The following is a 25,185-nucleotide window of genomic DNA, read 5'->3' on the forward strand; positions in this document are numbered from 1 at the left end:
GGTGGTGCATCCCTGCTTTAAGCAGTGGTTTGCCTACCATAATCTTGACCTACACATTACTAAAGTCCTAATAGAATGTTCCAGGAAGGAGGAACAATTTATCAAATAATTCAACTCCATTCCCCTAAATTTGGATTCTAATCCAAGGTGTTTACAAAGACTAATATGTTTTTAATGTGCCTAAGTACTTTAGGCTCCTAAATCCCATTTTCAGAAACACCTAAGTGGCTTAGGTGCCTTTGAAAATATTACCCACAGTGCCTATCAACTTGGCGTCTAAGGCCCTGCTTCAGTAAATTACTTAACTACACGCCTAACTTTAAGCATGGGAGTAATACCACTGAGGTCAAGGGGAGTACTCATTTGCTTAAAGTTAGTCCCATGCTTAAGAACCTTGCTGAATCAAGGTCTAACTGCTGACTGGAGCACCTGCTCCCAGTGTTTCTGATAGCCCAAATTTTCCTGGCGTGGATCAGCAGGAAGAATGACTAATTCACCTCTCTAGTGGTGGTCCCTGGTGAGTGGAGTTGAAGCCCACTTCCTTGCAGAGTAATAAGGAATAAAGACTTCTCTGGGCAAGCACTAATTCACCCTCTAGTTCTAGGTTTAAGCTGGTTTCCTGATACATATTTGCTGATATAAAAACAAGTTTTATGAAAAAATATCTTAGTTTATGCTGGAAAAAACACTGTATGTTTCCCATATGCCGCAGCCCTAGCCATGGCTGCCCTGCTTGCTTATCACCTTCTTGCAACTTCCAGTCCACTTCACACCGGGGAGCAACTTGTCACCAGAGTTGGGGGTAGCAGAGTCACATTAAAATGCTTTGAAGACTTCCCCCCTGCACATATAATACAAGCCAGCAGCTCTCCGAGTAGTGTATTTCAGCAGATCCACTCTGGTATGTCCTTGTGGATCAAAAGTGGTGCCTCTTGCGTTCTTGAGGGGAAAGAACTATGATGGAAAACTGAGCAGTTGTGTTACCCTAAGGTCATGAGAGACATCATGCTGAGATCTTTCAAGAAACACCCATGCCTGGCCATTTACATTTTATCAGCTTTTTGCTATTGATCTTGGAAAAAAATACTTTCTTCACATTAAGTAATTTTAAAAAATGTTAATGTCTGTGCTCAGAAGAAACTCTACAAACAAATGTGTTGTGTGTAAGCTTCAACTTATCTCTCCCCACAGAATCATTTAATCCATGTTGTGTTTAGGAGGAGAGCACTTTTTTTTCTGAAGTTTAATCTGATTTTTGGCAAAATTACAAACTGAAAGCTGTTGTCTTCTCCTAGCAGCCATTTTCATGCTGGGATGCTTTAGAGAAAACCTTTCCCCTGTTCAAAACTGATTTGTCTTTATTTCCGCTGCTTTCACATAATGCACAGCTGAGCATCAAAAGATAATAACCAGTTAGCATCAATAAAATGTAAATGGCATGGGGGGGGGGGAATCCCCCCCCCTTTATAATACCATCATAGCAAGCATTTTGGATATCATATGGAGGTGTAATCGTAATGATTATGATTGTGTTTAAGTAAATGGGAGTCAATTGGCGCCATAATCTTTTATCAGAGAGAGTGCTAGAACAAGGGATTTTAGACAGCAAGATAGGCATGTGCATGCAATTCCCTCCAACTCTGCCAGATTTACTGATTTCTATTTTCCCAGTTTGAAATATTAAGAAATACTGTAGGTTTCAGTTTTTATCCATTATATTTCGAGAGTGGTTTAACAAGTAGCTGTGTGGTACTTGGATGGTTGGTGTGAATAAGGAGGAATGTCAGTATTGTTGGGTCATGCGACGGGGTATACAGGCCCCACACTGAACTAGGGTGGAAAATAGAGCAATACTAGGCTGGGGGCCCCTCTCTTCAACAGGCTCATGGTATGTTCCCAGTGGAGGAACAGTTTAAAGGACTCTGGTAGGCAAAGAGAAGCCTGTGGCACCAGGAAGCAAGGCTGAGAGCTGTGCCAGGACTGGCAATGGCTTTGTGAAGGCTGCTGTAGCAGCAGGGATTGGGATCTCCCCTTCCCCTCTTCTTTGGGAGTTGAAAGCCCTAAGGGAGTTTGACTTACTGAACAGGACATTAAGGGTATGTCTAAACTGGAAAAAAAAGACCAGTGGCATGGCCACAGCTGGCCCAGGTCAGCTGACTCAGAATCACGGGGCTTGGGCTGCAGGGCTAAAAATTGCCATGTAGGCGTTTGGGCTCAGGGTAGAGCCCAAGTTCTGGGGTGCTGGAACAATTTTTATAGTAGGGGTGCTAGAGAACCATTGAACTGAACTGTAAAACCTGTATGTGATGGAAACCACTTCAAACCAAGGAGTGCAGCATCACCCCCAGAACTCCTTACTTCTAGAATCTATGCCCCACTATTTATTTAGCTGTGGGGTGCTTTAAATAAGATCCAGGCAATATCTGCAACTGTGCCCATTCAGGTGTGTTATGCTAATTAAAAGTTCACATATAGGCTTGCTTAATGTACAGACTGTGTCCAGATATAGTAACTCTTCACTTAACGTTGTAGTTATGTTCCTGAAAAATGCGACTTTAAGTGAAATGATGTTAAGCAAATTCAATTTCCCCATAAGAATTAATGTAAATGGGGAGGGGGTTAGGTTCCAGAGATTTTTTTTTTTTTGCCAGACAAAAGGCATTATATACATTTTAAACAATTTTAAGGAAACAATTTAATACTACAATCATCACTGCTGAGTATGAAGCTTGGTTGAGGTGGTGGAGTCAGAGAGTGGAAGGGGATGGATTGTCCGGCTGCTCCTCTTGCTGTTCTTGCAAGCACAGGCACAGCTATACATGACTTTGCCGGGGGCAGGGGGCTCAACCCTCGGCCCATCCACTCCACCTCTTTCCCCAAGACCCCACCCTTGACCCGCCTCTTCTCCCCCCCATCTCCTCCCCCTTTACTTTGCACGCTACATCCTCGCTCCTCCCTCCTCCCTTCTGAATGCTGCAAGCCAGCTGATTGCCGTGGGCAGGAGGCAGGGGAGGGAGGGAGGAGGCAAGCCGAGTCCTCGCTCCCCCCCCCCCCCCCGCCTGCTGCCCGGGGTAATCAGCTGGCTTGCGGCATTTAGGAGGCAGGGGAGGGAGGGGGAGCCTGCGTGCCGAGTTCTCGCTCCTCCCCCCTCCCTCCTGCCTCCTAAATGCCGCAACCCAGCTGATTGCCGCGGGCAGGAGACGGGGGAAGGAGAGGGAAGGTGCTGATCCGCGGGGTCTGCCGGAGGGTGGGAGGCGCTGTGGGGATGGGGGAGGGGAACGTAGGGAGGCTGCCAGCTCCAGAGAAAGCAGGCAGCCAAACAACGTAAAAGTGGAGCATTGCACAACTTTAAATGAGCATGTTCCCTAATTGATCAGCAACGTAACAACGAAACAACGTTAACCGGAATGACTTTAAGTGAGGAGTTACTGTATTTTAGGTCTAATGGATAAACCTGTTGTCATGCTTTACTAAAGTAGGATGACAAGACAGCAAGTGCGGGGCAGGGGGCAATAGGATCCTATATAAGAAAAAGACCCCAAAATCAGCACTGTCCCTATAAAATCGGGACATCTGGTCACCCTATATGAAAGGGATGAGTGTTTCACATATTTAATAGTAAGGAGGGGGGGATTTTTTTTTTTTTTTTTTTAAGAAGCTATTTTTTTTGGACCGGATCCAAAGCTCAGTGTGGCCAATGGAAATTTTTTCATTGACTACAATGAGCTTTGGATCAGACCCTAAGAAACAAAACATATATATTATACTCAGCCCAAATATATGGGTTTTGTGCAGAGAATTTTTTACAATCTAGGAAGTACAACCGCCCATCTTCACAAAAGTATAAAAAAAATTCCATAGCACTTGGATCTGTAACATTGCATAGCTTTGCCAGGCAATACACATCAGCATGTGCGCTTATTGCAGAGGATTCATTTTTTTAAACAGGCCTAGTATCATGTACGTGACTAATTCAAGAAACTGCTGAATATTTAGGGCCCATGAAAAATCATTGTTTTGCTTTCAAATTGGAGAAGACCTCTGTTCTATGTAGCCAATAGAGAGAAATTGGGGCACAACACCACCGCCAAAAACAAAAACATCTATGTCAGCTTTAAATCTGCTCTGCATATCCAGAGTGGCACAAAGAAGTTTTTACAGTGGACAGAATGTGACCGTCTGTGAGGCTAGGCATAAGGAAAGCCTTCACTCCAGCCTCCCAAAGCACCAACCAGCAGACGTGTGCCAGTGCAGAGAGTTGTAATCTGTCATTAGCATAAACAAGTAGCTCTCTGCATTACGAGCATCGGGTGTGATTCCTAGCTCATGTAGACATACTTGTGCTAGCGCTCGTCAAGCTAGCACACTAAAAATAGTAATTTAGCTGCAGTAGCATGGGGAGTGGCAGCAGCAACATGGGCTAATTGCCCTGACTACAAACCTGCCTGAATCCTGGGTATTAATAGGGTTCCCAGATGTCTCAATTTTATAGGGACAGTCCCAATATTTGGGGCTTTTTTAAAATAGGCACCTAAGACCCCCTACCTCCTGTCCCAATTTTTCTCACTTACTATCTGGTCACCCTAAGTATTAGAATAATGCCTTGTGAGGAAGCAAAACTCTTTAATGGCAGTGAACAGAGGGGGTGATTTAAAACATGCACACACAGAGAATTCATGACGTCTTAACACTAAATTCCCATCTTCTTCTGACAGCCCATATTCTAAGTTCTCTTCAGGGACATGAGACCTGGTGGAGACTACATTGTGGAGAGTCAAGTTAACAATAAGCCAACAGGCAGCTACAAGCTGCAGAGCTTTCTAAATCATATCTTATAGTACATTTCATATAAAGATCTGAAAATGCCTCACAAAAGAAGAGACTATTTCTAAACTACGAGCTGGGCGGTGGGATTCCTGGCTCACGTAGACATACACGTGCTAGCACTGAACAAGATAGCGCACAAATAATAATAGTGTAGCAGCGGTGGCATGGGCTAACCATCTCAAGTACGTATCCCAGGATTCTCTGCTTGGCTTCAATGGTATATTGTGGCAGTGAGTTCCATGAGCTCTCTGTGACGATGTGGCAAAGTATTTACTTCTATTAGGTTTAAATTTCCTTCCTTTCAGTTTAATTGACTATCCCTTTATTTGTGTAGGATGAGACAGAGAACAGAAATTCCCACTTTATCTTCTGTAAACCATTCATTATTTTGTCTGTTCCCCCTTTGTTTATTAAAAAAAAAGTGTCATTGATTAAATTGTAAAATAACAAAGTAACATAAAGCTACAAACTGCAGATGTAACAGAAATACACAGAATAATTAGACCAGTAAATTAGCCAGTAATATGTAGGACATTCAAATGACCTCTAAAATAAAAAAACCTAAATATTCAGAATGTTAGAAGTACAAATCTTAGAAGACTGTAATGAAATACAAATCATAGAAGATAACTGTGTTCTGAGATTTATAAATCACTATAATGTATTTGTATTTCATTATAGCTATCATCCCTAGCAAATTCCTGTAGGCTGCTAACGTTGATTTAGCCAATTTCAATGTCTTGAGAATTATCTCCACATATCATGGAGTAAAGCAATGGGATAGAGAACAAAAGAAGCATACACAAAGGAATATGCAGGAAAGAAATAATAAAATTCAGACAGTAAGCAAAGTATGAACAGATAACAAATGTGCAAGTAAGTATATAGTGGCCACATTGCACTTATTGTGGATGTAATGGTGGGAAACTGATTGACGAGTCCACACAATTTTAGGCTTAATCAATTTTTGGCTTTATTTATACAATTTAAGACAGAATTACCACTTATAGTGTCTGAACACATTTATGCCAGACAATAAATAGATTATATAGAGGACCCAAGTTACTGCATTCTGGGGCACAGGGAAGTTCTCCTGCACTCTATGATGGCCGTCGTCATCTCCTCTGATCCCTTGGTCTGGTCCTTCAGTCCCATTCCTTCAGCTTCTGACCCAGTGTTTCACCAATTTGGGCCTTGTTCACTTGAGTCTTTTTATACATTTCCTCCAATTTACACAATTTTTGCTGTTTAGATCATTTCTGTCTTTCTATTCCATGTCATCCTGCCCCTGGTTTTTCCAAGTAAAAGGGCTTCTTGTCATTTCAGGTTTGTGTGGGTTTGGTTTTTTTCCTCAAAATTTTCAGCACAATGTTACATTTATCCTGTCAGCTATAATGTTATTTTAAGCAAATCAGTAATTTTTATGTAAGAGGAGAAGAAATGGCAAAACACCCCATACCAGGCAAACCCTTAGCCTAACCATTACCTCATCTAAATTATCCATAATAATAAATTATTAAAATATTACTAACAATGCTCATCTTAGTCTTACCATTTAACAATTCATCATCTTTATATTTTGGTATTATAAGTCAGAATATGTAGTTCATCCAACTCTATTTATTAATCTACTTGGGTTCGGAGAGCACAGTATGGCCCTTGAACATCAACATTTCTGTATCCGCTGCAAACATGAGGTTTTCAGGGGACTTTTGTCACTCCAAGTCCAAAGCCTTGTGTTTGTGAATACTTCATTAGTAATTTTCCCTGTTACCATTCCAAGGGGCTTGTGTTTTTGGGCCTTGATATTTAGTTGTTTTAATGACACCCCAATGCACCGAACTCCCATTAAGGAAGCACTAGTTAAGCAACGTGAGTTCTAAAAAAAAGAGTGCATTTCTGATACTCGTAATGCCAAAAAGCAACTGAGAAGTGTATGTTTGAGTTTTCATTCTTATTGGATAGAAGAATTTAGTGTTCTGAATATTGGAATACATTTCAGCGTGGGACAATGGTCTAGAACAGTATCAGAGGCCGTGTTAGTCTGGATCTGTAAAAGCAGCAAAGAGTCCTGTGGCACCTTATAGACATACAGACATTTTGGAACATGAGCTTTCGTGGGTGAATACCCACTTCATCGGATGTATTCACCCACGAAAGCTCATGCTCCAATACGTCTGTTAGTCTATAAGGTGCCACAGGACTCTTGGTCTAGAATAGTGGTTTTCAAACTGCAGGTCTCGACCCAGTACTTGGTCGTAGAATATAAGGCACCAGGTCATGGCAGCTCTGGTCAGCACTGCCGACTGGACCATTAAAAGTCCCATCAGCCAGCCCTGAACCCCCCCCCAAAACCGGAGCCCTTTCCTGCACCCCAAACCTCTCATCCCTGGCCCCACCCCAGAGCCTGCACCCCCAGCCCAGAGCCTTGATCCCCTCTCGCACCCCAACCCCCGCCAGAGCCCAGAGCCCCCTCTCACACCCTGAACCCCGCATTCCTGGCCTCACCCGCAGCCCTCATCCCCATACCCCAACCCTCTGCCCCAACCCTGAGCCCCTCCCACAGCCCAAACCCCTCATCCGCAGTTCCGTTGGGTCACGGGCATCAACAATTTTCTTCAACTGGGTCACAAGAAAAAATGTTTGAAAACCACTGGTCTAGCTCAAGGAACTCCTGCATTCTAATCCTGTCCTTAGCTTGCTGCATGACCTTCAGGTCACTCCACTGCTCTGTTACCCTTTCTGTAAAGTGTGTACACCCTCACCCTCAATTAGAGGGGAAGGGGTTAAGGAAGGACAAAAGCAAAACAGGAAATAAGTCACACTTTTAGCTGCAAGTATTCAACAAGGTGTTGTGTTCTTTTGTATTTAATCATAAGAAAAGGGTTTAATAATGGCTGAGGTATTTCACTAGGAGCTTGAGCAGCAGGATTCAATTTAGCACAAACTGAAGGAACCCACAAAGATGTGGACCAGAAGATGGTGTTAGATCCAGCAGAGAGTGGGAGATGTAAATGGGCTTTAGATGAGGTTCGTAAAGCTGTGTTTACAGTGAAGGGTGGCTAGAGTATACCTTTCCTGAGTGTTATTGGTTGGTTGATCTGGAAGGAACCAGGAATTTTACTTATGGACAGAACCTGTGAAAAAAATGAATTAGTAGCAATAAGATAGTTTTAGTATAAGTTGAGATGAGGGTGGGAAAATAAATTAACAAGCTATTTTTGGGTCAGAGAGTGGTCAGAAAAAGCTCAGTTTGACCTTTTACATGGGTTATTAACCATGTGAGGGACAATTAACCAAAGAAGGCTATTGACTAGATAATGATCTTGCCTACTTCGTAGGAGTTTTATGAGGGTTTAATTAAGATGCATCATTTGAAAAATATATAGTCTTAGCTAAATACTAAGGATCAGTATAGTGCAATGCTTACTGCACTTCCCCAGAAGCAGACCAGGAACCGGAATGTGACTTGGTCACAACCATCTTCCCTGTTTCCCCATGCTATGAGGGGGGAAGAAGGCAAATCACGATGCACCGGGTATAGGGTACTTCCCCCAGACTGCTAGAGTTCTAATTCAGTGTGTGCTGTTCTGTACATTTGTTTGTGCTCAGAAACGATCATCTATGACCAAAATGGCCAAATGACCAAAATGGCACTTACATATAGTTTCCCTGAAAACACTTATTTGTGGGTTCAAGGTCTGTCTCCTGCACAGTTGTGAATGAAAAACTAAAGACCGGGTTTGGAAATTGGCCATGTATGTATAGCAGTTTGGGGGTTGTTTTTTCTCAAGTTTAAACTCAATGAAAAGAGTTTGCAAAGGCCAAGATGTTTAAAGGAGGCAGCCCTGCCTTCTCTGTATCTTTTGATAATAAGTCACTTTTTATGTGCATAAATACCATATGTATTTTGGTTCTCAAGTTTGCAAATTTTAGTCAAACTACTTGATTGTGCAGCATGCCATGTCAGATCCACATTTGGTACGATATGATGACTTGAGACAGGGGTTCCCATCTAGAATGAATATAACTTTAGGATGTGAGTATGATTAGATATATTCCTGGCTAAAAAATGAATTAATATGTTGGAATATATTAAACATTTCTGAGGTGCAGGTTGAGCGAGAACTGCATTTCTGCAGAAATGGACTGAATGAAAATGCTGAATTCATTAATTACGACTGCAATCCTAAAACACTACAGATTATGGTGACTGAGAGAGCTCTTTCCATTTTCTTGTGAAACATGTAATTTCTTTGTTACTAGAATGAATACTTTGTCACCTTTATGTATCTGTTAGGTTTGGCAGACGAGTTTTGTTGTTGAATTTTATTTTCCATCTGGTAGCACAGTGGTGTCATATAAAATGCAGGTGAGCTTGGTTATGTAGATGATGATAATGATCCTGGCCCATAGGAAGGGACTGAAAGGAAGAAGGTATTCACCATTTAGATAGAAACTAACTGCAGAGGGAATGAGTGACAAGATAGTACCGCCAAAGCTAAACTATCTTCCCTTCATGATCTCCACAGGACTAGAAGGCAAACAATGTGATTTTTTTTCCTAGCCCTAACCCATAGTCTATCCTCCTCCTGCTCCTTTCCCAAACATGGACCAATGGTTATCCATCTGCAGGGTCTAAGGGAAAGGAGTGATGATGTGAATGCTCTATGTGAGGAGTGTATGCAGATGAGGATAGTGTTGCCTGTAATTACATGTTCAATCTTACTTAAAAAGATACATTTACATGCAATCAAGTCTGTGCAATTACATTGTCCTAAAATGAAATCTTATATGACACTGATGGGTTCTTTTCATTTGGGCTCTGTCCCACAATCTTCTGCATGTAGAACTCCTGAACAGGAATTCTGCCCACTGAGGGCTTGCTTTATCTGGCCCTCACTACTGTGGGCTGGTACATGGATGCAATACATAATTGTCAAAGAAATAAGCTTGAGCAATAAATATTTGCTGGATGCTGTCTTATATTAAATCTGCAGGTAATATTAGAAACACGGAGAAGCTGAACTACGATAAACAGCACGAGTATGAGATAATGGTAACTGCTTTTGACTGTGGGCAGAAACGTGCAACAGAAGATGTCTTAGTACGAGTTGATGTCAAACCAGTGTGCAAACCAGGCTGGCAAGGTAGGGTTTAATATTTGATATTGTTTGGGTTTTTTTTCCCATTCTTTCACAATATATAATGTCTGGTATTCTTTGCAGTTATGTGTAAAATGATTCTTATTTTTAATTGTATTTAATCCAGCATCAATTTAAAATCTGGATAATCACTCCCCGCTGGTTTATATCAAGCCATGTTCCTTAGGAATAAGTGATTCTTCATGAGTTGGAATGAAGGATTGATCAAATCAACTCAGAATAAAAGCATCACTTAAAAACCTTTCCAAAACTTAGTCAAACATTCTAAGGTGTTCAAAAATATTTTTTTAATCTTTTTTTAGTAAACTGTTCAGAGCCAATAGAACTAGGATAAAGCAGCGCTTCTCGAACTTCATTGCACCGTGACCCCCTTCTGACAACAAAAATTACTTCATGACCCCAGGCGGGGGGCAGGGCAGGGGCGGAGCCCTTGGGCTTCGGCTTCAGCCCCGGGCCCCAGCAAGTCTAATACTGGCTCTGGTGACCCCATTAAGATGGGGTTGCAACCCACTTTGGGGTCCTGACCCACAGTTTGAGAACCACTGGGATAGAGCAAGCAGGATTCCTTTTCATGTATCATCAACAGAATTGTTTGCCAAGTTCCACCTACATGGCCAGTCTGTTAGTGTCATTAGTGTATTTGCACAGTATCAAAGAGGGCACAATCTGCGGGCAACAATCTGCCACAGTTCCTTGTCTGTAAATTGGGGATAACACCTAACCCACAGAGGAGTTATAAGGTTAAATATGTCAGATTGTGAGGTGCTCAGATACTCTGACAATGGGAGCCTAAAATAGCTAGATTAACCAAGTGTAACTCAGGACTACATTTGGCATTCAAAATCTTAATTGTTAGTGTGGATGCTTATGGAGGAAAAAAGTTGCCTTCGTTGTCATCACCTAGATTGTGAGGCTGGCTGACAGAAGAAACTACTTGTAAACTGAGTACAGTGAGTCTGGAAGTCACTGAGATGCAATAAATGTGGAGCACCAGGATTCCATTTTTATACTCACTATTCAGAGGAGAAAACCACACTTTACTTGTTAGGGGGCCACACATAGTTTTCATTGTGCATGTGTCCGGAATATTTGAGGGACACATTTTATAAAAATAAGTGAATGAAATAAACAAATTTGAAACAGTTCTACATATTCTTAGCTATGTTTGTTGGCCTAAAAAACTTATTATTCTTTTTATAATATCAAAGAGCATTCTTTAGAGAGATTTTACTTGTGCAAATACTCTATTTTGTGAGATCATTTGCTGGAGGATTAAATGCACCAAAATGTAAGCTCAGAAACTAGTATTAAAATGATGCAATCCCTGGTTGTTAACTATTTCATTATTTCCATAAAGGTATTCTATTGACTGAGTAATCTTTGTGAAGAAATCATGCTAATAGCACAATTATATTGCCCAATAACATCATACTTACAGCAATTTTATTTGACAGTTCAGACATCAATTACAATGCAGTTGCTCATTGCAACATATTTCAGGTAATTAAAAAAACTGATAGATGATAAAAGATGCAAACAACCCTTCTTGCCTACATTCCCCTCCTTTAATATTACATAAAATGGATATAATTTATTTATGATCTTAGCAAAAGGCTGGACATGAGTTCTGATTCTTCCTAAATGCAGAATTTATTCTCCTCCTAGAAATCAAAGTTACATGTGACTGATGCTTTGTTTAACCCTTGATAATAGGGCTCAGGCCCTGGCTTGTTACTTTAATGTGTGACATTGAGAGAATTGAGAGGCCCATATGTTTGGAATGGAAAATAAAATGGGGAGGAGGGTGGGAACTGCATTAATCTGAGGCGGAACCTATTTAAAGTATGTAGACAAAAATCAGCTTTTAAAAAATTTGTACAATATGTGGTATAAGAAGAGAATAGCTCATCTAAGACATCTATGAGCAGTTGGAAATGATGTGGCCTGGCCTGATAGCATTTGTTAGCCCTGTATGTAATATTTATTTCAACTCTGAATTTTGCTTTTGTAGGCTATGCTGCATAATTGTGTTCTTTGTTGTTATGATCTGAGGTTGTTCAAGATTCTATTATGAGTCTTTGGCATAGGCAATGGAGAAAAACTGTATTAGTAAGCTTTGCTAGATTCTGCTCTCTGTTATACCAAGGTTCTTCCAAATGAGTTCATTTGATGGAGTTACTCTGGTTTTTACATCAGAGAAATGGATAACAGAATCTCTTTCATTGTATCTACGTTTCTTCAGATCACTTGAAATGGTATGTGATTGCATTGTATATTATAAGATCCTTGGGATCTTGAATTACATGAGTATAGTGTATCTTTGGCACGCACCAAATAATAAGCAATAATTTGGTGATGAAATTATATATGATATTTATACCAAGTCCTGTACTTCTATTAAAACAAGAAATACTTTATGCCTGCTTATTTTTAGAAAGGACGGCCACATATTTCAATTGTGTTGTTTTCACCATCCCAGCCAAACTTAAGCTGATTGTCTATAAAGCTGTTTGCCTGTTACTAGAAATAATCAATGTAAAATAATCAATAAGGCAAAACTTAGTGACTATTTCCAGTTCTGCAACAATACTGGAAGCCTAAACCCTGGTATTTAGCAATATAAAATGCAGGTAGGTGGGATGACAATTACTCCCTCCTCTTAAAATAATGTAAGTTTCAGTTCTTTGAAAACAATAATAAATTTGAGTAATCTTGCCTACCTAAAAATATTAAAATATTTTTGCCAAAGAACACAGCATTCTTCAGAGCTCTTAATTATAACACAGAAGTTGAAGAAATAAATTACAACATGTGTTTTGCAAAATTCTGCGGTGTTAACCTTAATAAACTGTGATTTTTTGTTTTTAAATCTACTGAATTTGAATTTACTCCATTCTTGGTTGTTTCCTAAAAGTTGCTATTGGCCAGTGTTCTGAACTATTGTGCAGCTCTTTCTGTGATTGGCAGTAACTGAAACAATAGCTGTCCTAACGTGAACCCAATGTTAAAAATTTCAGTGAGGTCACAGCCGTCCTTCAAACAACCCAAATTGCTCTGGGGTAAGGCAGCAAAGAATTGGCATATACAGAGTGTAATTCAAGTACAAATTGATTCCTGCTCCTAGAGGCTAACTCCACATGACTAATATGTGTAGCAGAGCAAATACTATTCAACAGACCTAGGTCTCACTCTTAAAACAATTTCCCCTTAGGTAGAAAATAATGTTAGTATTGTTAAAGGGCTCCATCAAATTTAATGACTGCTTCCCCTGCCTCTAATAATAGACACTGGTGAATGGTCACACACAACGTAGGAGCTGTCCAGAAGAGGTTAACCTGATATTTTACGGGGAAGACTCCTTAGACATCTAAACCTGAACTTAACTGACATCAAACAGTTCTTACCCATTATGGTGGTACCCTCAGCAAACCGAAAATAGAAATGAATAGACCAAATTAATTCCTAGTTAGCTCCTTTGGTGTTATTGGAGTCGCCTAGGTATGAATTTGGCCGAGTAACTTTGAAATATGCTGCCGCTTTCCTCATGTTGCTTATGTTTTCATTGGCATTTATTTCAAACAGTGTAGATGTCATGATTACCTACCAGGCAATGAGGGTGCTTGCATAATAAGTCAAAGTTATTACTACTATGGAAATTTATGTTAGTGATATAAGGGAGATTTTAAGCAGAAAAAAAGGAACAAAGACAGTAACATAACTCTAGTTTCTTGTAGCTATGTAACAAATAACCATCTCATCTACTTTTCTTCTGCTTACAATAGCCTTTTCTGTTCAGCTATGTTCCCCGGAAACTTCAGATTGTTCTGTCTTTGGCATTCTTGTTGCAGGCTGTGATTCCCTAAGGACACAGCATGGCATTGTGCACTTTTTTTGTCAGCTCAGCATCTGAGAAAGACACATGTCTGATCTGATTCTTCTAACTCCATTGGTTCTTCAGCCATATAAATATTGATGTATATCATTGAAAGGAGAATTAGACTCATTCTTTAATTTAGGTAGTTTTATTTCCAGTAAGGCGTACAATGTATTTAGACATAGACTCTCAACAGTTCCGATATGAACACTTGTTCTACAATATAGAAGAACAAAGTTTTATTATTCAACAGAGAAACAGTAAAACCCAATCCTGCACTCCTTATTAAGGTGAAAGTCCTGTTCAGTTTTATCCATAAAGGTAAGAGATATAGTAATAGATCAGTGAAAATTGATACAGATGGTGACTTCAGTGGAGCTATGCTAGGTTCCAGTCTTAACTAGTCAGATACCATAGTAAAGGTTATTTTAAGAATGGAGATTATTACAGATAATTAGATGCGTTCAGAACATTTATGCTAAAATTAAATTGACAAAAATAGAAGAGAAATTGGGAAACTTTTTTCCCCTTATTTTCTGACCGACTCTGCAGATCAGAAAGCATCTTACAACTCATGAAAGCAAAGATTTTTTCCCATCTAGGGAAAATATCTGCCATGAAACTCATTCCTCCAGGTCAGATTAGAAAGACAACTTTTTTATCACTTGAAGACCTTCTCTTCTGTTTGTCGTGCCCTTGACTAACTAGCTATAACTGAAATGTAAACTTTTAAACCCATTGTCAGCCCCACAGGACTTTTGTTTCTAAAACAATGTGTATTTTCAAAATCCTTTCTCGTCAGGAGATCAAGGAAACTTAAGTCATTATTTAAAGACGGCACTAGCTGAGTTTCAGACAGAGTACACATTTTTCTAATCAAGTTGAGTTTCTTCGATATTTTATATAGACTGATAATTCACTTACCTATGGTACCATGGATTTTTAATGTAAAATGATACAAGCTTATCTAGAATTTTGTATATTTACTTCAGATAGTTGGTTCTCAGATGTATTTGCTTCAGATAGTTGATTCTCCACTCAGTTGAATGAGATTGCTTTGTCAATTACCCATGTCCTTTTTACATATAGCAAAGGATTATTAAACATCATTACAGATTTCTTAGAAATTATGGAATGTCATTACAAATTACTATCCTCCCTTTGATTCTGAAGAGATTGTGCCTGACTCAGGCTTCACATTGGAATAAATCACTGAAAGGACTTGTGTTAAGGTTAGAATTCCTACCTTTAAAAAAGGAACTGAGGAGCTAGACCTTCAGTCCTTATTCAAGCAAAACTCCATCAACTTTTTGATCAGGCTCCTAGTCTTTGTGACACTAAGACACCATGACCACCTTTTTAAATGAATGTGCAAAAATCTAAAAATCAGAGTGCATCTCTGTTCCCTTCTTTGTGTTTTTCTATCAGTGTTTTGAATTGCTCTTTCATTTTCTGCTGTAAATTGCTTTCTCTTTGAAATTGACTACCATTTAAAATTTTACTAATAATTTTTTTTTATAGATAACGGTTAGAAACTTGATTGATTGTATATGGTATTTTAACATATTTATGCATCTGATAAGTAGTACATTTCAAAGGTCACATTTAAAAAAAAACTAGGAGCATGTATTTTATTATTAATAATGCTTATTGTAATGAAGACATGAAAGGTGTTATTTTCAAAAACTGATAAAAATAACTAATTTCTGCTTTTCAGACCCAGTAGTATAATGAGAAAAGATGCAACATAGGCAACAGTGGGATGGGGGGGAGAAAAAAATCATTACTGGCATGTTGAGGCCTGTGGTGAATTATGTTCCATGCTGGAAAAAAAAGGGAAAGGAGAATTTAGTATTCTTGAGTAGAGTGCCTACCAAAAAAGAAAGAAAGAAAAACACAGGTACAAAGACCTCCTAAATCTCACCTTCAGGCTGACAAAGATCTGATCAGTTATTGATCAGTTAAACCCCAAATCAGGTTTTTATTTTACTTCATAAGAACAGAATGATTTCAAAGGGATAACAAACACTAAGACTACAGGGCTACTAAGCTGCTGTAAACAAACCTGTCTGCTCAGAATTCAGGGAACTCATCTGAATAGTCTCTCTCTTCCCAAAATACATAGGTAAAAATGAATAAAGGTTGCAAGTAATAACCTAAGAGTGGCCATAGTGGGTCAGACCAAAGGTCCATCTAGCCCAGTATCCTGTCTTCCTACAGTTGCCAATGCCAGGTGCTTCAGAGGGAATGAACAGAACAGGTAATCATCAAATGAGCCATCCCATGTTGCCCATTCCCTGTTCTGGCAAACAGAGTCTAGGGACACTTCAGAGCATAATTTCACATCCATGTCCATCCTGGCTAATAGCCATTGAAGGCCCTATCCTCCATGAACTTATCTAGTTCTTTTTTGAATCCTGTTATAGTCTTGGTCTTCACAATATCCCCTGGCAAAGAGTTCCACAGCTTGACTATGTGTTGTGTCAAGAAATATTTCCTTTTGTTTGTTTTAAACCTGCTGCTTATTAACTTCATTTGGTGACCCCTAATTCTTGTGTTACTGGGAGGAGTAAATAACACTTCATAATTTACTTTCTCCACACCTGTCATGTGTGACGGGTTCTGTCACAGAGACCCCTTTGGGACTGTCACCTGACGTTCTTAAGTTACCTCTGAGCCCGTTTTCCCTGCCAGCTTGGGACTCCAGAACCCTGCCTTGTTGAGCCAGACATGCTAGCCTGCTGCAACACAGACCCAGGTCTGGTCCGCGCCCCCAAAGCTGCAGATTTTAACTAAAAACTGCTCCACAGGTTTCCTATCTCCAGCATCCAGACACCCAGCTCCCAATGGGATCCAAACCCCAAATAAATCCATTTTATTTGTATAAAGCTTATACAGGGTGTCACAGACTCACAGATCATGCCCACTTTTGGCCCCGTGCAGTCCGTGGGGGGTGCCCGTTTCAGTGCGACAGCCCTTCTCGGGGGTTCACTCTCTCTTGGGGTCAGGCCCCTCCACCTCCTGGAGCCGCACCTCTCTGAGCCTTAGCACGTATGTCTCTGCCGTGAGCCCCCTCAGGGAGTCCACTCGCTGTGGACCTCTGGAGCCTCCACCCCCGAAGGGGTTGATGCAACCCTGTTCTCTAGACCGGAGTGACTCTCAATCAGCATAAAACAGGAGGATTTATTGAGAGTTGAACACAGCACAGGAAACTCTCAGGGCCTCAGGCCTGGCCTCCCTCAGCCCAGCACATCCCAGTCTCTCTGCATCCAGGTGGGCTCTGCCTGCTCCCCCTCTCCAGCCCAGAGCCCCCCGCTTCCCAGCTGGGCATCTGAGCTCCCCGGCCCCAAGCCCCGCCTCTGTCCATTGTCTTCTCTCCAGGTAAACAGGGTTGTAAACTGGGGCCTCCTCGCCTCGCTTCTGTCCTCTGGTTGGAACCGGCTGGGTAGCTCACTGGCTCCTCACTCTGCAGGCCATTGTTCTCCCACTGGCCAGAACCGGCTGAAACTCCTGAGCTGGTTCTCCAGGTCCGGGTCTCAGGTCACCGGTCGCTGGGGTATCCATCCTCCAGGCCATTGGCTGGGGTCCCATGTTCCCTCTCTGGTCCTCCGTAACAACAAACTCCCTCTCCCCTCACCTCGTTAAACCAGTAACACCCAGGGAAACTGAGTCCCACCCCCTCAGCATGCAAACCATTGAAACCCCACCGAAAACAAGAAAAAACAAGAAAATCCCCCACTTCCTCACACAGGGTAAACTCATAAATTGTCTGCCCTCTTTATCATTGATAGAAAGATATGCACAGCTGTTTGTTCCCGCAGATATTAATCACTTACTCTGGGTTCAATAATAAACAAAAGTGATTTTAATAAGAATAAAAAAACTAGGATTTCAGTAGTTTCAAGTAATAACCAACAGAACAAAGTAAGTCCACAAGAAAAATAAAGCAAAAACACGCACGTCTAAGCCTAATACATTAAGAAACTGATTACAGGTAAAATCTCACCCTCAGAAATGTTCCAATAAGCTTCTTTCACAGACTAGACTCCTTCCTAGTCTGGGCCCCATCCTTTAGTAAATAGAAATCCTTTGGTGATCTTCCAGAAAACACCATACTAGCCACTATGGATGTAGAAGCTCTCTACACCAACATTCCACACAAAGGTGGACTACAAGCCATCAGGAATAGTATCCCTTGTAATGTCACGGCAAACCTGGTGGCTGAACTTTGTGACTTTGTCCTCACGCACAACTATTTCAGATTTGGTGACAATTTATACCTTCAAGTCAGCGGAACTGCTATAGGTACCCGCATGGCCCCACAGTATGCCAACATTTTTATGGCTGACTTAGAACGCTTCCTCAGCTCTCGTCCCCTAATGCCCCTACTCTACTTGCACTATATTGATGACATCTTCATCATCTGGACCCATGGGAAGGAGGACCTTGAGGAATTCCACACGGATTTCAACAATTTCCACCCCACCATCAACCTCAGCCTGGACCATTCCAAACAAGCGACCCACTTCCTAGACACTACAGTGCTAATAAGCGATGGTCACATAAACACCACCCTATATCGGAAACCTACTGACTGCTATATTTACCTACATGCCTCCAGCTTTCATCCAGACCACATCACACAATCCATTGTCTACAGCCAAGCTCTAAGATACAACCGCATTTGCTCCAATCCCTCAGACAGAGACAAACACCTACAGGATCTCTATTAAGCATTCTTAAAACGACAGTACCCACCTGGTGAAATGAAGAAACAGTTTGACAGGGCCAGAAGGGTACACAGAAGTCACCTACTACAAGACAGGCCCAACAAAGAAAGTAACAGAACGCCACTAGCCGTCACCTACAGCCCCCAACTAAAACCTCTCTGATGCATCATCAAGGATCTACAACCTATACTGAAGGATGATCCCTCACTCTCACAGACTTTGGGAGACAGGCCAGTCCTCGTTTACAGACAGCCCCCCCAACTTGAAGCAAATACTCACCAGCAACTACACACCACACAACAAAAAACACTAGCCCAGGAACCAAACCCTGCAATAAACCCCAGTGCCAACTCTGTCCGCGTATCTATTCAAGGGACACTATAATAGGACCTAACCACATCAGCCACACCATCAGGGGCTCGTTCACCTGTACATCTACCAATGTGATATATGCCATCATGTGCCAGCAATGCTCCTCTGCCATGTACATTGTCCAAACCGGACAGTCTCTATGCAAAAGCATAAATGGACACAAATCTGACATCAGGAATTATAACATTCAAAAACCAGTAGGAGAACACTTCAGTCTCCCTGGTCACTCAATAACAGACTTAAATTCTTCAACCAAAAAACTTCAAAAACAGACTCCAACATGAAACAGCAGAACTGAAATTAATTTTCATGCTGGACACCATCAAATTAGGCCTGAATAAAGACTGGGAGTCGATGGGTCATTACAAAAACTAATTTCCCCATATTAATTTCCCCCTACCGTTACTCACAACTTCTTGTCAACTGTTTGAAATGGGCCACCCTCATTCCACTACAAAAGTGATTTTTGCACCCTTGGTATCCTACTGTTAATTGAATTGTCTCTTTTAATTGAATTGTCTCTTTAGACTGACCCCCCCACTTGGTAAGGCAACTCCCATCTTTTCATGTACTTTGTATATATACCTGCTACTGTATTTTCCACTCCATGCATCTGATGAAATGGGTTCTAGCCCATGAAAGCTTGTTCCCAAATACATTTGTTAGCCTCTAAGGTGCCACAAGGACTCCTGGTTGTTTTTGCTGATACGGACTAACACAGCTACCCCTCTGAAACAAATAGGATGAACACACTCAGTAGATTATAAGCTTTGTAATGATACCTTCAAGATACCTTTTGCCTAAAGCATATTCCAGTTACATCATATTCGCACTCATACGCATATTTCCATAAAACATTATGGAGTGCAATGTCACATCATGATTTTATAGACCTTGATCATATTCCCCTATAATCATCTTTTTTCCAAGCTGAAAAGTCCCAGTTTTATTAATCTGTCCTTATATAGAAGCTGTTCCACACCCCTAATAATTTTTGTAGCCCTTTTCTATACCTTTTCCAATTCAAATATATCTTTTTTTTTTGAGATGGGGCAACCACATCTGCACTCAGTATTCAAAATGTGGGCGTACCATAGATTTATATAGAGGGAATATGATATTTTCTGTCTAATTATCTATCCCTTTCTTAATGATTCCCAAGCTTTTTTGACTGCCACTGCACATTGAGAAGATGTTTTCAGAGAACTATCCACAATGATTCAAGATCTTTTTCTTGAATGGTAACAGCTAACATAATTTTATATGTATAGTTTGGATTATGTTTTCCCGTGTGCATTACTTTGCATTTATCAACATTGAATTTCATCTGCCATTTTATTGCCCAGTCACCCAGTTTTGTGAGATCCCTTCATAGTCTGCTTTGGACTTAGCGATCTTGAGTAGTTTTGTATCATCTGCAAATTTTGCCACCTCAGTCTTTACCCTTTTTTCCAGATAATTTATGAATACGTTGAACAGTTCTGGTCCCCTGGGGGACACCACTATTTACCTCTCTCCATTCTGAAAACTGGCCATTTATTCATTTCCTTGCCTTCCTATTTTTCAACCCTGAGAGAACCTTCCCTCTAATCCCATAACAGCTTACTTTGCTTAAGAGCCTTTGGTGAGGGACCTTGTCAAAAGCTTTCTGAAAATCTAAGTACACTATATGCACTGGATCATCCTTGTTCACATGTTTGTTAACCCCCCAAAAGAATTCTTGTAGATTGGTGAGGCATGATTTCCCTTTACAAAAGCTATGTTGGCTCTTCCCCCATAAAATTGTGTTCATCTATGTGTCTGATCATTCTGTTCTTTACTATTGTTTCAACCAATTTGCCTAATACTTAAGTTAGGCTTACCAGCCTGTAATTGGCAGGATCACCTCTGGAGCCTTTTTCAAAAATTGGCATCACTTTAGCTATCCTCCAGTTATCTGGTACAGAAGTTGATTTAAATGATAGGTTACATACCACAGTTATTAGTTCTGCAATTTCACATTTGAGTTCCTTCAGAACTCTTGGGTGAATACTATCTGGTCCTGGTGACTGATTACTGTTTAATTTATCAATTTCTTTCAAGACACCTCAATCTGGGACAGTTCCTCAGATTTGAATTCATTTAGTTTCTCGGCAATGGTCCTATCTTCCTTGAGTGCTCCTTTAGCATCTTGATCATCCAGTGACCCCACTAGTTGTTTAGCAGACTTCCTGCTTCTGATGTACTTAAACAAAAATTTTGCTGTTACTTTTTGCGTCTTTGACTAGCTGTTCTTCATATTCTTTTTTTGCCTTCCTAATTATATTTTTACACTTAACTTGCCAGAGTTTATGCTCCTTTGTATTTTCCTTAACATGTTTTATCTTAGACTTTTTAAAGGATACCTTTTTGCCTCTAACTGCTTCTTTTACTTTGTTGCCATGATGGCACTTTTTTGGTGCTGCCCGGCTGAGGCAGGCTACTATTCCCTACCTCTTCAGACACCGTGCTGTGCCCCAGAAGCAGCCAGCAGCAGTTCTGACTCCTTGGTGGGGGAGTAATGGAGCTGTGCGCACTGCTCCCGGCCCGAGCACCGGTTCCGGACTCCCATTGGCCAGTTCCCACCAATGAGAGCTGGGGGGCGGTGCCTGCGGGCGAGTCCCACGCAGAGCCGCTTGCACGCCTCCGCCTAGGAGCCAGACCTGCTGCTGGCCACTTCCGGGGCGCAGTGCGGTCTGCAGTGCCAGGACGGGCAGGAAGCCTGCCTTAGCAGCCCCACTGCGCAGCTGACCAGGAACCGCCCGAGATAAGCCCATGCCCCAACCCCACACCCCAATCCCGAGCCCTGAGCTCCCCCCAAACCTGGAGCCCCCTCCTGCACCCCACACCCCAACCCCCTGCCCCAGCCCAGAGCCCCCTCCCACACCCTGAACCCCTCATTCCTGGCCCCACACTGCAGCCTTTACCCCTGCTCCCCAATCCTCTGCCTCAGCCCTGAGCCCCTCCCAAACCCCTCATCCCCAGCTCCATTGCGTCGTGGGCCCTTTCCTGCTGGGGGCAACCACTGGTGGCAGGGTTCCTGTGGAGGCCCAGCTGCAACTTTAATTTTGCTTCATTTTGGCATAATACCTGCTGTCCATCAAATGCTGGAAGTTGAAGTTGCTCGGAATCCCTGGCAGGCAGCACACTCAGGTCCTTAGGAAGAAGAAGGTTCTTTCATCCACCATCAAGGGCTTATATCTGTTTAAAGCATGATCTCAAGAAATGAAACTCTGGCCAGGGCACAGTGATGCTGTTGATGGATCCTGTAAGAAGTTCTATCCAGAGTTCCCTGGAAAGGTCACTTCAATGCACGCGTGGCATTTGAAAGTGGCAAAAGAGAAAAGTTCTCCCCTTCAAAAGAGGAACAGATGAAATGATCAGGTGGAATGGCTCATGTTTTCATATATCTGTTTCCAAAATGGAGCTGAAAATGCTTTGGAAATAACTCTCTCTGAGCTGTCCTCTATCTACATTTGTTTGCAACCCCATGCAGAGAATGCTGGCCCAGGGAGAATGGGCGTGGGCCATCATACAGAGTTGTGCCATTAGAATAACCTTTCATTCTCACTGCATGTGCTTTTGAGGTGGGGAAAGGACAAATACACCCACTGCTGGAGAAAGCAAACTCACAAAAATGGAAATGGCCATACACAAACCTATGTCTATATATGCACCACTCTAGAGGGACTCTACAATATTTCTGTGGAAATAAACAAGGCAGTACAGCAGCTTGTACAGACAAAAGAAAGGGGTACAGAATGACTACCTGATGTGTATGATGTGACTAATGTACAAAACCACTTTGAAAATACCATTTCAGGTGATAGACAAACAAGTTAGTGTGATCTATTGGAATAATTACAGCGTCTAACCTGGTAGAATGTCTTGGCTGTTTGGCATCTTGACTGTGGGAGTTGTGAGTAGCTGCTGTGAACATTCTTAACTTGTGTGTATCTGAAGCACCCTGCTGCTCAGGGCTAACATATTTGTGACGGAACAGTTGGATGCAGGTTTTCAGGCAGTGGCCAGGTGCATGTATGCTGTGTGGCTGCTCTTTATGTTAGGTTTTATCTGAATTGTGTGCTATCACCATGATGCTTTCTATAAGAATACTGAGCATCCTTTACAGGACATGTTGAGGTTTCTCATAGAATATCAATGTTCAAAGGGACCTCTGGAGGTTATCTAGTCCAGCCTCCTGCTCAAAGCAGGACCCATCCCCAGACAGATCCCTAAATGGCCCTTTCAAGGATTGAACTCACAATCTCGGGTTTAGTAGGCCAATGCTCAAACCACTGAGCTATCACTCCCCCTTAATCTAGTTCCGTCTATGGTCAACATCCAAACTGTAGGTACTTGTGTACTATAAAAGGTATGTAATAGAAGATAAGACCTATGCAGTGTGTTTTTACTTCCCCGGGTAGCAGAACCAATGCTGAATGAGGCAGGTCACTGAATGTGTGACTAGCACACTATTTAGGCTGAGCTGGTGTTTTCAGTGCAGTGCTAGTCTGTCCTTTCTTTCACAGATTATAAAGAACTGACTTTACCCCATTTTGACAATCTGTTGGGATCAATGCAGATGTGAGATAAGAGCATCTGAGTCAACGTGTTTAGATTGCAATGTAGTATGTCTTCTGCCAGTGCTTTTGTGCTCTTAGTGAGGGTTTTCACGCCAGCAGAATGCATTGGCATTGGCCTCACTTGGTCATTAAAAGGGGAATACAGTCAGTCTAAAAAGGCATCTTTTTAACTTTTCTACACTGATTCTACCTCCTCAAAATGTGTGTCCACAATCTCCATCCTTGGGTGGATTAACTGGTTCTCAGAAGTCTCTGCAGATTCAAAAATGTGACTCATATGTCCATAATTCTGGTAGCATTAACATCACAAAGCCAACGTTAGCAGTCAAAAATACTAAGCCAATTGTTGACACTCCGTGGAAGTGAAGTCCTTCAAGACCCTCTGAAATTGGATTGGCATTTTGGAAAAGATGTGATCATACATTTCTAAGGATATGTTTGTAAGGCTATATCTATGCTACTCACACTATGGTGGCACAGATGCAAACCTGCAGGTATGCTGCTTTAGCGTAGATACTTGCTACAGTGACGGAAGGGTTTTTTCTTTGCTGTAATAAATCCACCCCCTTGAGAGGCCATGGCGAGGTTGACTGAAGAATTTTTCTGGTGACCTAGAGCTGTTCTACACCAGGGCTTAGGTTGGTTTAACTAACTCTCTGAAGGATGTGAATTTTTCACACCCCTGAGCCATGTAATTAGGTCAACACAAGTTTTAGGTGTAGACAAGGCCTAAACTATAACCAATCGCTGTTTTTCAAACCAGTCTCCAGTGATATTCAAAGACTTACCTGGCAGAAATAAAATACAGATGAGAGAAGCCCTTTTTTAAACAAAAATCAAGCTAAATTATTTGTTACAGGGAGGAGGGGGATGGGGGAATAGACAAAGAAAACATGAAAGGGGAAAAGGGAACAGTGACACCACTAACCACTCTTTCTTGCTGGTGTCTGAGTGCAACAGAATGCCAGTTCTTAAATGTTCTATGAAATGAGGCCATGCCAAAAGTGAAATTTGCTATGGTCAAATCTGATGATTTACTCCTATGCTTGCACTAGTCTGAACTCTGGCAACTCAGGCCCTGATCCTGCAGTTGGATCTGCCTGGGGAAATCCTGAAGAATGCCATTGAAATCGATGGGGTTCTGCTGGGATCCACCTATACAGATCAGATTTCAGGAGCAGAGTCATAAAGATATACATGTACAAGTTCTTTAAGTAAATTTCAGTTTATTTATTCCAATCATTATGATGTGGCAGTTCAAGATTTCTCTCAAAATTAACTTTCGACTATAAAGAAAAACTGAATTACATTACCAACTGATTATACAATGAATGGAAAACTGTGGAAGGGGAAGTGATCGTGTGTGTGTGTGTGTGTGTGTGTGTGTGTGTGTGTGTGTGTGTGTGTATGTACGTGCACAACATATATACAAAGGAATTATAATCACACAAATGCATGTGTAACCTGAAGACAGAATATTAATGGAAAAGTATCATTCACTAATAGAACTAGGAAAGACCTTGAATGTTAATAAAGATATGAGTGAGGCTTTCTAGCATTCAGAGACTATTTCGGGTATTGAGAATTCAGAGCAGGTGTAACAGTAACAAAAC

General features: G+C 41.4%; 1 protein-coding gene across 3 annotated transcripts in view; it reads left to right on the forward strand.

Moving 5' to 3' along the window:
- The window catches only part of CLSTN2 (calsyntenin 2), a 683,850-nt gene that overhangs the window by 542,483 nt on the left and 116,182 nt on the right, over positions 1-25,185 (forward strand). For all 3 annotated transcript variants that reach the window (XM_054040100.1, XM_054040098.1, XM_054040099.1), the window contains exon 5: positions 9,828-9,977. In XM_054040100.1, coding sequence (XP_053896075.1) covers positions 9,828-9,977 — 150 coding nt within the window. The remainder of the gene's footprint in view (positions 1-9,827; positions 9,978-25,185) is intronic.

The sequence above is a fragment of the Malaclemys terrapin genome, chromosome 9 (genome assembly GCF_027887155.1).
Source record: "Malaclemys terrapin pileata isolate rMalTer1 chromosome 9, rMalTer1.hap1, whole genome shotgun sequence".
NCBI classification, from domain to species: Eukaryota; Metazoa; Chordata; order Testudines; family Emydidae; genus Malaclemys; species Malaclemys terrapin.